Source organism: Rhincodon typus, chromosome 2 (assembly GCF_021869965.1).
Source record: "Rhincodon typus isolate 14 chromosome 2, sRhiTyp1.1, whole genome shotgun sequence".
NCBI lineage: Eukaryota > Metazoa > Chordata > Chondrichthyes > Orectolobiformes > Rhincodontidae > Rhincodon > Rhincodon typus.
In genome coordinates, this window is record NC_063333.1 from 116,347,255 (window position 1) to 116,362,658 (window position 15,404).

Below are 15,404 nucleotides of genomic sequence, written 5' to 3' on the forward strand. Positions count from 1 at the left end.
CAGCAAATTCCCCTCTAAGCTACACATTAACTAATCACCATTCCTCAGTGTTGTTGGGTCAAAATCCTGGAACTCCTTCCCCAACTGCAGTGTGGATGAATCTACAGCAAATGGAATGCAGTGGTTTAAGACGGCAGCTCACTAAAACCATCTCAAGGGCAATTAAGGAGACACAATAACTGCTGGCCTAGCTAGTGAAGCCCTCATAGCCTGAATGAACTTAAAAAACAGGAGGCGAGTGGCAAGATGCGGAAATGTTTAAATACCGCCCACATTTAATACAGCTCATTGCAACCTATCTTCAGTGACTTCCATATACCAGGCTCAAGAATTTACTTTTTGTGTCTGGGAGACAGGACAGTGAAAGAAAAGTGTAAACAAAGAAGTGTTATTGCTGGCAGGAAGACACTTTGGAGCCACGTTACTGCTTTAAACATAATTTTGCATTTACACTTACTAGCAAAAGAAAAATGTTCAAATGTACATTCTGTGGCAGAATAGTATCAATTCTAAAATGCTGAAAAAATTTTACATTCCCCTAGGTACAATCTTAATTTAGCTTTAATTTCATTAAGTGAAGAAAAAAAATAATTAAAAAGACAGGTGGGAAAGAGGTCTAGGTCATTTGAGTATTAATAATTCACTATGTTTCACTTCTCTCTGTCTTATGAAAAAAGGAACATTTTGAAGCACTAATCATATACCTCAGTTGAATGTGATTTTTATGCTGCTTTGTGTCTGTATAACAAAAGCAATAAAACAGTTGGATACAGTGATCTTCTGCACTAGATTCAAACGAAAATAAAACCTCAGGCAATTCCTGCATAATCTGTCTCTCATTTTGTCAACATGGGAAGATTTGCACTAAAGGCAGTACAGTGTTCGAAAAGAAATGGTTAGGTTTGACAGTTTAATACTTCTGGTTCTGGTCTTTGGGTGGCAAGAGCAACGTCACGGGTTACTATAGCTGCCTCCCAGCCGGGTCAGGAGAGCTGTCAAACAACTGCATTCACCGCCTTGGTGTTGCCTCAACACAAGGAATCTGACAGCTGGAGCACTGATTGGACTAGCTGGCCTAAACTGTAACAAAAAATTGAACATCTAGCCACTATGTGGCTCATCCACATGGAAAAGCACTCACCTAGCGAGAGGAGTGATTCAGCAGCGGCTTGCCGGAGGAGTTCTCTCTCAGATTGGCACAAACTCACCAGAATGTCAATGCTTTCACAAGCCTGTGGGGGGGAGCAATATTTGAAATTGATTAGATCAGTATTTATAATCAACCAGTTCTTTTGGAAGCACCTATCATTCCACATATAATATCATCATATTCAATTAAAGGGTCATGATCCATTAAAGGCTATCCCCTCAGACCTCAATATCACTCATTTTGGGAACCACTCCATCTTCTACTGCTCCCTTGTAACTCTCCTCAAAACTTCAAAAGAAACCACTTTGATGGAACTCATGGTTACCCCATTAATCTCCTTTTCTTGCTATCAGCTTCTTCCTCACACACCAGGGAAGCATGGTTTCTGCATTAATGGCGCTACCTAACTGTGAGTTGTTGTTGTTGGGCATTCAGAGCTGCCAAAAATAGAAAAATTAGGTGGGAGAATTTCAGAGTCATGAGTTGGTAGCTTACAGAGAGATGTTGGCATGCACCACAAACACAAACGTGGTTGAACAGGCATCTGGCATCGATGACATGAGCAGCTGGAGGTGACCTTTTCTGCATTAATCTTCACTGTCTGGGTGAATTGAAAACAATCCCTTCATTTTCCTCTGTTTCGACTATCTATCTAATTATTCCAAATGTCCTTTGTATGAAGATTTCTTTTTGACATCTCTCTTCATGCTCTTGGCAATCATTTTAAATGAATTATCCCTGGTGACAGACTCCCCAAACAATGGAAATTATCTTTCCCAATTGACACTATCAAAATTCTTTTAAAAATCTCTATTTAAATTTCCTCTTCATATTCGACTGTGCCGTGGAAATAGTCCCAAAATTCAAAAGGGAGGTGAAAACATATAAGCAAGGCATGAACTTAAACAGGATGTAGAGAATGGCCAGCAAAGAGAAGTTGAATAACTTCAGTTGAGGATCTGGCACACAAATGATGGTCAAAATATCCTGTAATTTATATGATCATTATCATGACATTGTGGATTTGATACAAGCGGCACTTACTTTAATGCATTTTAGCGCTGTGCAAGCAGCCCTTTGTATCTTTACATTGGGTTGGGTCAATGCCTTGGTGTAGTAGAGCAAAGCCTGTGAAAAAAAGTAGTGCATTCTTTCAAACATACAGTTTTCATTCTCTCAAGGAAGCACAAATGCAATTTTATGTCACATCAATGAAAAATACTGCGCTGAATCGTCGTATAACTTGGCGAAGTGTCATTTTCCGGGAATTTCATGCAGATTTTTCTCATGCTCTCTTCTTTGCCCACCTCATTAATTGTGTGTGTGGGCTCCTTTCTTGTTGAATTGTTCAGTTGCAGAGAAAGAAATGTCACCACTGCCAGGACTTTCAGGCCTAATGTCATTCTATGCTGGGATGTGCTACTGAAAGTCTGATGTTTGACCATTATTATAGAGGAGGTGGCCAAGGCAGGGAAGTTGGCACATCAGTACAAGGATAAGGAGCTGGAGGTATTGATGGACAGGGTGGTGAAGAGGAGTGCCAACCTCTTTCCTGTTGACAGCCAAAAGAGATAATGGTATAAGCTAGTGCCAACCTCAACTGAGATCAGTGCACTGTCCCCAACAAGAACAAACACCCAGTAATGTAGAATGAAGGTCAATGACCTTTTGTGCTCTGCAAGGGTAAGTGCCACCATTTTTCCTCCATTCCTCACACTCATTCTAACTTTGCCATTGTACATGCCTCCCACCAAGATTCACAGTCTATCACTATTGTATGCAGCACCTTCAATCAATGGTTGTCACCCATCTCATCCTCCGAAATTACTAAACTTGCATGGTCTCCGCACTTTCTACTCAGTTAGTCAGGCCACTTGAGTGAAATGAATTATCCCTGGTCACAGATTTTTCCAGTTCCTGAAATGCCACTAACAACTGTGCCATCTACTTTCATCTCACTCAATTTCTGATTTTGCTGGGGGGGCTCGGAAATCTCCTCCCTAAGTCCTCCATGCCATCCCTATGGATCAGGTCTCACCTTGATATTTGAAGTTGCCTGCTTTCCAGCCAGTGTCCCCCATATGTCTTACTGTAATTGCTTCAAATCCCATGCTTGAGTTGGTGACTTTCCCCAACACAGCATGGACTGCCACCAATAACACCCTTCACATTTACTGCTCAAACCTCCAGTACTGACTGTGGCCAATCCCCCAGATTCTGATCAGACAATGGCCTTGACAGAGTATGGTGGCACTCCCTGATTGATCGTAGACTGCTTCTCTCCAGTAAGGATACCCACCCTTCCCCTCCTCCCGCCACTTAGACTTTCAGACATGTCCATTTGGTTGAAGGGTATGCAGTAAGATTAACATATGAGCTGTTGAAACAGCTGTAACTGTGATATTAGCATAAACTCATACAGCAATGTGTGCTCCCCTTGTCCATTCAGTGCTACCAACCGTAACAAGCTGCTTGGCTTTGAGTCTGCACTGAAAAGCAAAGCAGCGATGCTCCTAACATCCGAGTAAGTACAAAGTGAGTGAATACTAGGAAAGCAAGCTAAGAACTTTGAGATGCATCCTCTCCTAATCTTAGTTCTGTTCCACAGTGACCTTAGCTGGGACATTGCAATGTCAGGGATCAGTGAGCGACAAAATGCAGTGGTGAAGTGCTGAACTGTCTTCTGAGATCATCCACAATGATGGGATGAGATTGGTGCTCTGTCTGGATGAAGGATGGAGGGGATTCTGTCATGGATAGGCCCTGAGATGTTGGTGAAGGAAGGTAAACAGGAAAGCCTAGAAAGCAACCAGCAAGCTACCACTGCCAGATAACCGCTCAGACTTTCAAGTTGGGAATTGGTGCCGTCTAGTTTCTAACCAGTGCTTAGGACAAATGCACATTGCATATAAACAAGGTGAGATTCGCTAAAAATAAGTTGCATATAGGTGGAAATAAGGTCCTTGCTGCTTACTAGCAAGATTCTCATCCAACCATCAACATTAGAGATCCTATTTCTCATTCTTGCCATTTTCTGCCACAATTCTCGTCATTGCCCATGCTGCTTAAGGGTGGGAAATTTACACTGTTTTTGATGATATGCACATATTATCCAAATATAGAAAAGTTAAAAGACTCTGAAGTTCAGATTCCTCTCAGTTCCTGATTATTTGTTTAAAATTTTATTACAACCACTGTTTGACAATAAAAGTACATTCAATTGTAACTTTGAAAAGAAATTTGGATTTGCGTAAACAAAGAAAACATTTACAAGGCTTTAGAGAGACAGCAAAGGGAGTGGGACTGGTTACATGGTTCTCCCAAAGAGCTGATACTGTCAGATTCCTTTACTATAATAAGAAGCAAAATAACGAGGTCAAAGTTTTTGAGAAGATTTATAGCTCAGGTTGTTGATGCGGTTGTTGACTTGCTCGCTGAGCTGGTAAGTTTGTTCACAAACATTTCATCACCATGCTAGATAACATCATCAGTGTGCCTCTGGTGAAGCATCAGTGTACTGTCCTGCTTGTTATTTATGTGTCTCGGTTTGCTGGATTGGGTGGCATCACTTCCGGATTTGTTTCTTAGTGGTTCATATATAGAGTCCAGCTCTACATGTTTGTTAATGAAATTCCAGTTTGAGTGCCAGGTCTCCAGGAATTCTCGTACATGTCTTTGCTTGGCTTGTCCTTGGCTAAAAACATTATATAGGACACCCGGACGGAAATTAGCCCTCTGGATTCACGAACACCAACTAGCTACCAAGAGACATGACCAACTATCACTCATTACAACACACATGGACAAAGAGGGACACCAATTCGATGGGGACAACATAGCCATCCTAGGACATGCCAAGCAAAGACACACACGAGAATTCCTGGAGGCCTGGCACTCAAACTGGAATTCCATTAATAAACAAGTAGAGCTGGACTCCATATACCAACCACTAAAAAACAAATCCAGAAGTGATGCCACCCATTCCAGCAAACCGAGACACATAAATAGCAAGCAGGACAGAACACCGATGCTTCACCGGAGGCACACGGTGATGTTACCTAGTCTGGTGACAAAACATTTGTGAATAACCTTACTAGCTCAGCAAGCAAGTCAACAACCGTATAATGAGATCATTTTTCTAGGCAATTTCAGCTGGAATCCTTAGCCGCTGAAATAAATTTAACATACAGAAAATCATGGACAGTACACCTGCAGGCTCTGGCATCAGAACTATTTTGTCAAATAAGCAAAGGAGGAAAAACTATGAATTCAATGTTATCAACTTAATGGTAGGTTGAAGATTACTTGAATGAATGAAACTGATAAATGCAGATGTTTATATATGAGTGAGATGATAAATTATTACTGGAAACTACCTCTGACTCTTTAGTGCAATTTCAAAATTCATGTAAAAAGCGTCCAGTTGCGAACAGATATCCTGATGTACTGGCAAGTGCTGTTAAATTCATTATGTATGAAATATAACTGCATGTAGATAATACACACATTGTTATCCAATATAATGACTCATGAATTGAACAATACATTGCAAAAGTAAAATATCTCAACATTATATTGGAGTTTATACCTTTTCTCTGAAATTTTTGTTTGTTGATGCTGTGTTGAGGAAAGAAGTGGCAGCCTGCACTAGATCATTGTTTGTTTCCAATAGAAGGAAAGCAATTGCCTTTAAGGTCTCCTCTAGAGGTTGAAGGTTCTGAGCTGGCTGCTCCTCCAGTGTCTCTAAAGTCTTTTCTGGTTGCAAGGATTGAAGGGTCTGCAGCAGCACAACTGCATTTCAAAATAAAGAGATGGTTTTTAATCACCAGGTCGCATTTTATCACAAACATTAGATAAAAGTAGTATATGAAAAAAAGATGTTAGAAAATGTTTTACAGCCAGCTAAGGCCTTTTAAAGTGCAATGTCTACTGTAAGATAGGAGATTTAACAGCTGATTTGAAACTGACATACATCAATGAGTTAAAATTACGAGTTAATGTGTTTTGGTGACATTGATTGATGGATAATTGTTGATCAGATCCCGGGAAAGCCACTTAATTTGTTTGAAACAGTTTGATGGGATGCAAAAACAGAAATTGCTGGAAAAACTCAGCAAGTCTAGCACATCTTTAGAGAGAAAGGTTAGTACCTAGCTGCGTCCAGTTCTAAAGAAGGGTCACAGGCATGTAACATTAACTCTGCTTCCTCTCCACAGATGCTGCCAGCCCTGCTTAGTTTTTCCAGCAATTTCTGTTTTTGTTTCTGATTGCAGCATCCATAGTTCTTTCGGTTTTTAGTTTGATGGGAGTTTTGATGCTCAACTGAGAGGAGACTGATCCTCCAGTTAATAGTTCATCTGGTAGATGGCATCTCTGCAAGAGCAGGACTCCTTCAGCCAACCTAGGTTTTGTGCTTGGATCTGGATGGGGGTTGAAACCACCCCCTTCTGTCTCAGAGATGAAAGTGTTGTTATCAATTATCAATTCATTTTCAATGGAATTTTATCTTTCGTGAATTTAATGATGCTATCATAAAAGCTTATAGCTATGTTGACCAGCAGGGTATAGTGGTAAAATTACATGGAGGGTGCCTTGCCACAAATGCACATTAATAAAACTCAGACTACAAATTGGAGAATTTGTGGCCTAAGTGTGGGGGCTGGCACATTCAATGGCAACTTACTGCCTTCGCCAGCAAGAAAGTTGGCAGAACGGAGCTCCAACCAACTTGGAGTGCTCTTCAACAAGCTTCTTGGCCAATTGTTGGCCTTGACAATGGATTTTTCTTCACTCGAAATTGCTGGCCAATCAGAGACCAGCTGCTTCTGGGACCTAAAGACTAAAGAGTTTTCACAGGATCCACAGGGAATAGTTTTCAGTGGCCACATCCATCCCCCATCACTTCTACATTCCTCCTCTGGCTTGGGCCTAGATTGGAGCAAATGCAGACCCCATCTAACGTAGCAGGCAGATTTGCCTGGTTATCCAGTCGGGGAACTAGCCACTATTCTTGACTGCTGTGAAGGCATGTAATTGGGCTGGTGGCAAATTGAGCTCTTGTGAGACCTCTAATTGACCACTAATTGCTAGTGAGTTGAGGGAATTTCCAGTGAACCTTCTGGACTAGCACATATTTGCTGAGAAAGCAAGAATTTCTCAAGGGCCAACTCGCTCAATTAATTGCCCTTCTCACCACATCTCTCACCATCTCAAAGGAGAGGAAACTTATGCCCCAAACAGGAGAATTTCACTTGCAAAGCAATATTCCTAATAGTGTTACTTTGATTCATTGGAGGAAGGCTTACGCACAGTGCATTTGGGTCACATGCACAATATTCTTTCACATTGCTGAGCTTAAAGATAGGGGTACAATAAAACAGGAATTTATGCTGCATGATGAACTCCTCAGATGTTGAGCGAAGGTCCCATTTGCTTGTTTATTTGAAGTAATGAGATCCATTAGCAATTTTCTTCATTGAATATAGCATGGGATTTCCCCTGATTAATTGTTCAAAACCAAAGTTAACCAGCCCTCACACTTAGGCCACAAGTTCTCGAATTTGTAGTCTGAGTCTTATTAATGTGCATTTGTAGCAAGGCACCCTCCATGTAATTTTACCACTATACATAGCTGGTCAACACAGCTATAAGCTTATGATAGCATCACTAAATTAGAAAATTCATGAAAGATAAAATTCCATTGAAAATGAAGTGATAATTAATAACAACACTTTCATCGCTGAGACAGAAGGGGGTGGTTTCAACCCCAATCCAGACCCAAGCACAAAACGTAGTTGGCTGAAAGAGTCCAGCACTTGCAGAGATGCCATCTTTCAGATGAACTATTAACTGCTGTTTGTGGGGCATTATTCTATGGAAATTAATCTGTGTTATCACATAGTGATTACATTCAAATGTACCTAATTGGTTGTGAAGAATATCAAGATGTATGGAGTACAGGAAAAACATTCAAGAAAGTCACATTTTTTCTTCCTTTTTTGTAGTTCAGACTATGCATTGCAAATATATCATCTAAATAGAGCTGTAAAGGATTTGATAATGAGCAGATTTGAAAATGCTGAAAAGCGCTACAAGGAACGATTATAATCTTTTGCACCCACAATGAAGAACAGGATTTGAGTTAAATAATCACCTTGTAACCTACTTAATTTTATTTTCCATTGTGTACGGCATAAAACAAGAAATTCATTCATTTGGTGTAGGTTAACATTATCTCTAGGAAATAACAAGAATTGCAGATGCTGCAGTCAGAGTCAATACAATGTGGAGCTGGAGGAACACAGCAGGAGAAGCACAAATTATCTCTGTTGGATATATTTGATGATGTGGAGGTGCCAGTGTTGGACTGGGGTGGACAACAGAAATCACATGACACCAGGTTATAGTCCAACAGGTTTATTTGAAAACACAAGCTTTCGGAGCCTCACTCCTCCTTCAAGTGCTACTGAGAGAGGTTGTATCAGGCACAGAATTAATAAGTAAAATATCAAAGGGTCACACCACTGATGAGGATGTATTAAACAAATCTAAGATGCTGTTATATCTTTAATCAGTTAGAAGGTTTTAATTGATTTATATGTATATGTAAATCCTCAAATTCCTTTCAAGTCACTGTCCTGAGAGATCTAAAGGTTTTATTAGTGTAAAGAAGAGGTGACATTTTAGGTCAGACAATGCATGTTAAGTGTGAGGCCTTGTTTAGAATCTGTTTGTGTTTTGGTCCAGGGGCAGAACTTCATGCAATAAGAGTGCAAGTGTGATTCCAGGTACAAACTGCAATGCAACTCAAATTATTTTCTATCTGTCGAAACGTTGTAAATTCATAAAACTAACACCAAGAATGTGCTTGGCATTAAACAAAATCATCTCCGATAAGTGCTAGAGATATAAATATTTAAATACATCAATACAATAAGGGATAAGTCCAAGTAGAAGGAAAAATGATCCAATGTGAATGATGTTGGGGTAATCAAGTAAACTATGGCAGAAACTTGAAGTTAGATCAAGTTAAAGTTCAAACCATTTAAACACTGCATACATTATGGTAACCCAGAGTCCCAAACTAAGGTGAGGTGAATCTAGTGGTATTACCACTGGATTATTAATCCAGAGACCCAGGTAATGTTCTGGGGACCTGCCACAGTAGATGGTGGAATTTGATTTCAATAAAAATCTGGACTTAAGAGTCTAATAATGACCACGAGTTGATTGCCATAAAAGAAAATCTATCTGGTTCCTTCAGGGAAGGAAATCTGTCATCCTTACCTGGTCTGGCCTACATGTGACACTCGACCCACGGCAATGTGGTTGAGATTTAACTACCCTCTGGGCAGTTAGGGATGGGCAATTAATGCTGGCTTGGCCAGTGACACCCTCATCCCATGAATGAATAAACAAAAACTAATATTCTGAGGATATGGGTTCAAATCCTACTGTGGCAGATATTAAAAATAAAAGGTATGCTTAAAAATATTAACCTGACAGCATACACAGAAAAAAATCTGCCTGGTCTACATGTGATTACTCTGAATTGCTCTCTGAGTAATTAGGTTCAGACAATAAATGACACCCACATCACATGAACAAATTAAACATTAAGCAGAGCGCTTTAATGTCTTAGGTGTTCAAACAGCTGAAACTACCACACGATACCTTCATTTGCCAGCTCTGTCAGGTGATCTCCAAAATCAGATATGTTGTGACTTGTCAAATAGTTAACAAACTGGCAGATAGTTATTACTTCCTGTGCGTCAGGGGCAGTGAACAATTCAGATTTATCGAGCATCTGATTCACAAGGGTTCGAAAGACTGGGGATCAGAACAATACAGTAAAACATAAAAATTCAAAACAATTACAAATAATTAGGCTCAATATCCCTTTTCTTTAGAAACCTTTTCCTTTCCCTACCTAGATTCTAGGGTTTCCCATTTGATTCAGCTCTATATTCAATCCAAGTCTAGAGTTTACTGTGAATTCAAAAGCAGAGATATTTGCTGATAATTATATAAAGTGTTCAGCTCAATTCATTTGACAATGAAGCAGTCTATGCCCACATGTGCTAAGGCCTGGGCAGCATCTGTAGTTGGACTGCTAAATATCAAGTAATGTTCATACTATAGAATTGTCAGAAAATGTACATTTCCAACGCGGGAGATACTAACCATCCCTCCTTGAAATTCAATATATGACCACTGCCAGTGAACACACCATCAATTGGAGCCCTGTATGATAAGATCCTTAACTATACCAGCCATATGGACAGCACAGTGAGTGGCATGGTGGCTTAATGGTTAGCACTGCTGCCTCACAGCACTAAGGACCTGGGTTCGATTCCACCCTTGGGTGACTGCTTGTGTGGAGTTTGCACATTGTCCCGGTGTCTGTGTGGGTTTCCTCTGGGTGCTCCATTTTCCTTCCACAGTCCAAAGATGTGCAGGTTAGGTGCATTGGCCGTGCTAAATTGCCTATGGTGTCCAGGGATGTGCTGGCTAGGTGGGTTAGCCATGAGAAATGCAGGGTTATAGGGTAGTAAGGTGGGTCTGTGTAGGATGCTCTTCAGAGGATCGTGGTAGGCCTAATAGCCTCCTTCCACACTGCAGAGATTCTCTGATTCTACATATACAGTCTGTGACAAATCTGTGGTTTCTGCATGGAATACATCATCTCCTCACTCCTTAAATCTCTCTTCCACCATCTATAGGTGATAAAGTCAGTAGTGCAATGAAATACTGTGCCCTGGCTAGGCTGGGTGCAACTCCAACACTCAACACCATCCAAGACAAAGCAAGCTGCTTGATCTGCACCCCATCTATCATTTTGAAGAGTTATTCCTTCCATTACTGGCATGCTGAGGCTAATGTGTATACTGATTATAAAATGTACTGCAGTATCCTGCCAAGGCTTCTTCAACAGCACCTTCCAAACTCATGATCATTTACCCAGTACTGTGGGTTTTTAAAAATTTTTTTCTTTTGTTGTGGGATGTGGGTGCCGTTGAGTGGGCCAGCATTTATTGCCCATCCCTAGTTGCCCTTCAGAAACTGGTGGTGAGCTGCCTTCTTGAACCGCTGCAGTCCACTTGCTGTTGGTTGACCCACAATGCCATTAGGGAGGGGATTCCAGGACTTTGATCCAGCAACAGTGAAGGAAATGCGATATCTTTCCCAGTCAGGATGGTGAGTGGTTTGGAGGGGAACTTGAAGGCGGTGATGTTCCTACATATCTATTGCCCTTGTCCTTCTAGATGGAAGTGGTCATGGGTTTGGAAGGTGCTATCTGAGAATCTACGGTGCTCACATCACATGAAATGCAGCTCACCACCATTTTATCAAGAAAAATTCAGGACAGGCAACAAATGCTGACTTTTCCGGCAAAACCTATATGTTATGAATGAAGAAATTTAAAATTTAAAATAAATTCATCACACATTCAAATTACACCATAAATACATTCAATCTGACATTGAGCAGCAGGGTGTTCAACCATCTCTAGACATCATCCAAAAGAATGCATTAGGTCCATATGTAAGTCTGAGTCTTAATTCCTATTTTAAGCCTCCTCTGTTAAATTCTGAAGACAATAACAGGCACAAAACCTATGGTTTCAAGGAATTCTCTGGTGGTCACTGCAGTCTAAGCAGCCACTGGTAACAAAAGGTAAATTGTGAATTTTAAAGGTTGCTCTTGTAGAGGGGGGGTTAGGATGTTCCTCACCATTGCATACTCAGTACTCACGAGTCCCTCAGCATTCAATTTTCTCAATGTCATCACACTATCTACTCACCAGGGATTTAACTAAGGACCAGGCAAGTTGCCCACAATTCAGTGAATTAAAATGCAGTGCCTGTGCATGTTGGCAGGTCAAATTTGGTAAATGAGGCCAAGGCCCTAGGTCAGGCTGTTCTGAGATTTTGTAATTGTGAAATAAATTCAAGTGTTTCTTTCTCTGGCTGACAGCAACATTATTGAATCCCTACAGTGTAGAAGGAGGCCATTTGATCCATACAGTTCGCACAGACCCTCTGAACAGCACCTCACCCAGACCCAAACCCACACTGTATACCTTAACCCCATATCATTCATGGCTAATCCACCTAGCCTACTCATCCCTGAACAATACGGACAATTTCAGCATAGTCAATCCACCTATGCTGCACATCTTTGGACTGTGGGAGGAAACCGAAGCACCCAGAGGAAAACCCACGTAGACAGAGGAAGAACGTGCAAACCCCACACAGACAGTCGCCTGAGGCTAGAAATGAATCTGGGTCCCTGGCGCTGAGGCAGCAGTGCTAAACACTGAGTCACCGTGCCACCCCTGATGCTACCTGATCATTTACCCGATGAGTGCATGATGCAGTTGGATGCATTAATCTGTTTCCCATTATTGTAACCAACCTGTTCGGGCATGTTATGTCACACCTCTGGGCAGATGGGATTTGAACCCAAACTTTCTGGCCTAGAGCTATTCCCTGCCTGGGAACTGAACCCAGGCTGCAGTGGTGACAGTGCAAATTCTAACCAACAGACCACTACAAAAGCTACTATTCTATTTCTGATCTGTCTGTTTGAGACAATTTCCAGTTCTAAGAAGGCAATTGTAATTTGTCACTTTGGCTTCTTGAATTTAGTTAGAGACTGTCTTTTATAGGTGAAGCAAAGTCTAACTGGAGTGGCTGATGGTTACCCTACCTGTTTCAGAGTGGCCTGGACATCTCTCGTTCACATTTTTGCCAAAATGGAGACTCAGTTGTTTTATCAATCTGTCCACTGGAGCGTAAAATGTACTTCCTGAACTGGAACTCTCGAGCCAGCTGGAGAGTAAAGCCTGATTTCTCCGTAGCTGTGGAATAACTGTAAATAACACAGCTTAGTATTCAATCTGAAACATGATAAAATGACAATCAAACAAAACACTGCAACGCTTTTTGTGGGCTGTTTCATAGTTTGTATCAAAAATCTAGTGAGGCTGAGTCAATAGTGAAAAATTTTATTGTGTTTCATCAAATGGGTTCCAGTCTAATTTTTATTTCCCATGCAAGAAGTTTTCACAATCTAGAAGTATTTCAAGTTATGTTACAGGTGTATAAAACTTCAGTTAGGCCATATTTGGAATATTGCATGCAGTTCTGGCTGCCACACTATCAGAAGGACATGGATGCTTTGGAGAGGATGCAAAGAATGATTACCAGGATGTTGCCTGGTCTGGAGGTTTTTGGTTATGAGAAGAAGTTGGATAAACTCGGATTGTTTTCATTAGAAAGACGGAGGCAGCAACAGTGGCGGGGTTGGGGGGGTGCACCTGATAGACATCTACAAAATTGTGACAGACGTAGGTAAGGTGGATAGTCAGAAGCTTTTTCCCAGGGTGGAAGGGTCAGCTACAAGAGGGCACAGGTTCAAGGTGAGAGAATGAAAGTTTAGGGGAGAGGTGGGGGAAAGTTTCTCACACAAAGGGTGGCGAATGCCTGAAATGCACTGCCGATGAAGGCAGTGGAAGCAGGCACAATAGCAATGTTTAATGTGTATCTTGATGGACCCATGAATGTGAGGCGAACAGAGGGATAGAAACCGCATACGGGCAATAAGTAGTGGGTCAAAATGAGGATAGGAATTGGCGCAGTCTTGGTGGGCTGAAGGGCCTGTTCCTGTATTGTATTGTATTGTTATTATAAAGAAAATAAACTTGCAATAATGTCAAACTGGGCTGTAGCCACCCTTTCTTGCAATTACTTTAACATCAGTATTTTGCATTCCTAAGGGGTCTTTTATTTAGTGAATTTTTCAACATTTTTAAGGCCATATTTGAGAGGATGTATTTCATTCACTATTTGAGTATTACTGAGGAGTGCGTCTGTGCCATTAACCACTTACTTAAATAATCCTGTCATGTGGTCTTATCAGATTATCCCTTCATTTAAACATTCACATTGCTTGCCTGTAACACTATCTACTTATTTACATATCCATGAAATGGAGATGAAAAGGTAAATGATGGAATTCAAAATTATAGCAGTAGATGCTTTATATGATATGCATAGTAGTTCTTGGTATGAGTAACAAGAAAGGATGGGTTAATGCTCACAATACAGATACAGATACATGATTAGATAATGAGCCCCACTAGGTTTTTGATTCATACTATGAACCTGAGATGAGGAATGTCCCATTTTCTTGTCTCAAGAAATGTGCACGCATTCTGGCAGGACCACCTCCTGGCAGGGCAGTGTACTAAGCTGGCAACATGTGTGATGTAACAGGCCTGAAAAACTAGTCATAATTGTTTTCAAGGAGCAAAGTTCAGAACATAGGAGAGTGATATTTGGTTCTAGCAAGAATGAAGGTGTGACCGTACAGAAGAATTGACGATTTTCTGGAAAAAAAACTCGGGGAGCATTGTATGAAGAACTTTTCACAAGAAGCGAGGTTAATTTTTGTTCTGACTGTTTTAATCTTACCTTCTAATGCAGGATTAATATTTCCTGGTTTCTCTGTACTGAGCTCAGCCAGGTTTTCAAGTACATGGGTCTGCTGGGAAATCTTAGCCAGCAGGCTGTCCCGAATGATTGGCCATTCTTCAAATGACAAAAGTTGCTATTAAATGGAAAAAAAAAGTATTTTTAAAGTACATTTAGAGTCACAGAATCATTGAGTTATACAGCATGGAAATAGCCCCTTCAGTCCAACTCGTCTGCACCAACCAGATATCCTAATGTGACCTAGACCCATTTGCCAAAATTTGGCCCAAATCCCTGTAAAACCTTCCTATTCATATACCCATCTGGATTCCTTTTAAATGTTGTAATTGTACCATCCTCTACCACTTCCTCTGGCAGCTCGGTCCATATATGCACCACAGTCTGCGTGAAAAAATTGCCCCCCCCCAGGGCCCTTTTAAATCTTTCCCCTCTCACATTAAACCTACGCCCTCTATTTTTCGATTCCCCTACCGTAGGAAAACGACCTCGGCTATTCACCCTATCCATGGCATTTATAATTATAGAAACTTCAGCCTCCGATGCTCCAAGGAAAAAAAAGCCCCAGCCTATTCAGCCTCTCCCTATAGCTCAAACACTCCAAAACTGGCAACATCCTTGTGAATCTTTTCTGAACCATTTCAAGTTTAACAACATCTTTCCAACAGCAGGGAGACCAGAATTAAATACAAAATTCTAAAAGTGACCTCACCAATGTCTGTACAGCTGCAACATAGCGTCCCAACTCCTATACTCAA

General features: G+C 40.9%; 1 protein-coding gene across 3 annotated transcripts in view; it reads right to left on the reverse strand.

Annotated features, from left to right (window-relative positions):
- Nucleotides 1-877: 877 nt before the first annotated feature.
- Nucleotides 878-15,404, reverse strand: part of ripor2 (RHO family interacting cell polarization regulator 2) — an 82,024-nt gene continuing 67,497 nt past the window's right edge. For 2 of the 3 annotated variants that reach the window (XM_048615020.1, XM_048615027.1), the window contains exons 16-21: nt 14,629-14,764; nt 12,863-13,024; nt 9,824-9,979; nt 5,739-5,941; nt 2,195-2,278; nt 878-1,232 (exon numbers count right to left, since the gene is read on the reverse strand). In XM_048615020.1, the coding sequence (XP_048470977.1) occupies nt 1,029-1,232; nt 2,195-2,278; nt 5,739-5,941; nt 9,824-9,979; nt 12,863-13,024; nt 14,629-14,764 (945 nt within the window). In that variant the 3' untranslated portion in view covers nt 878-1,028. The remainder of the gene's footprint in view (nt 1,233-2,194; nt 2,279-5,738; nt 5,942-9,823; nt 9,980-12,862; nt 13,025-14,628; nt 14,765-15,404) is intronic. The other variant, XM_048615035.1, reaches the window with a different exon arrangement.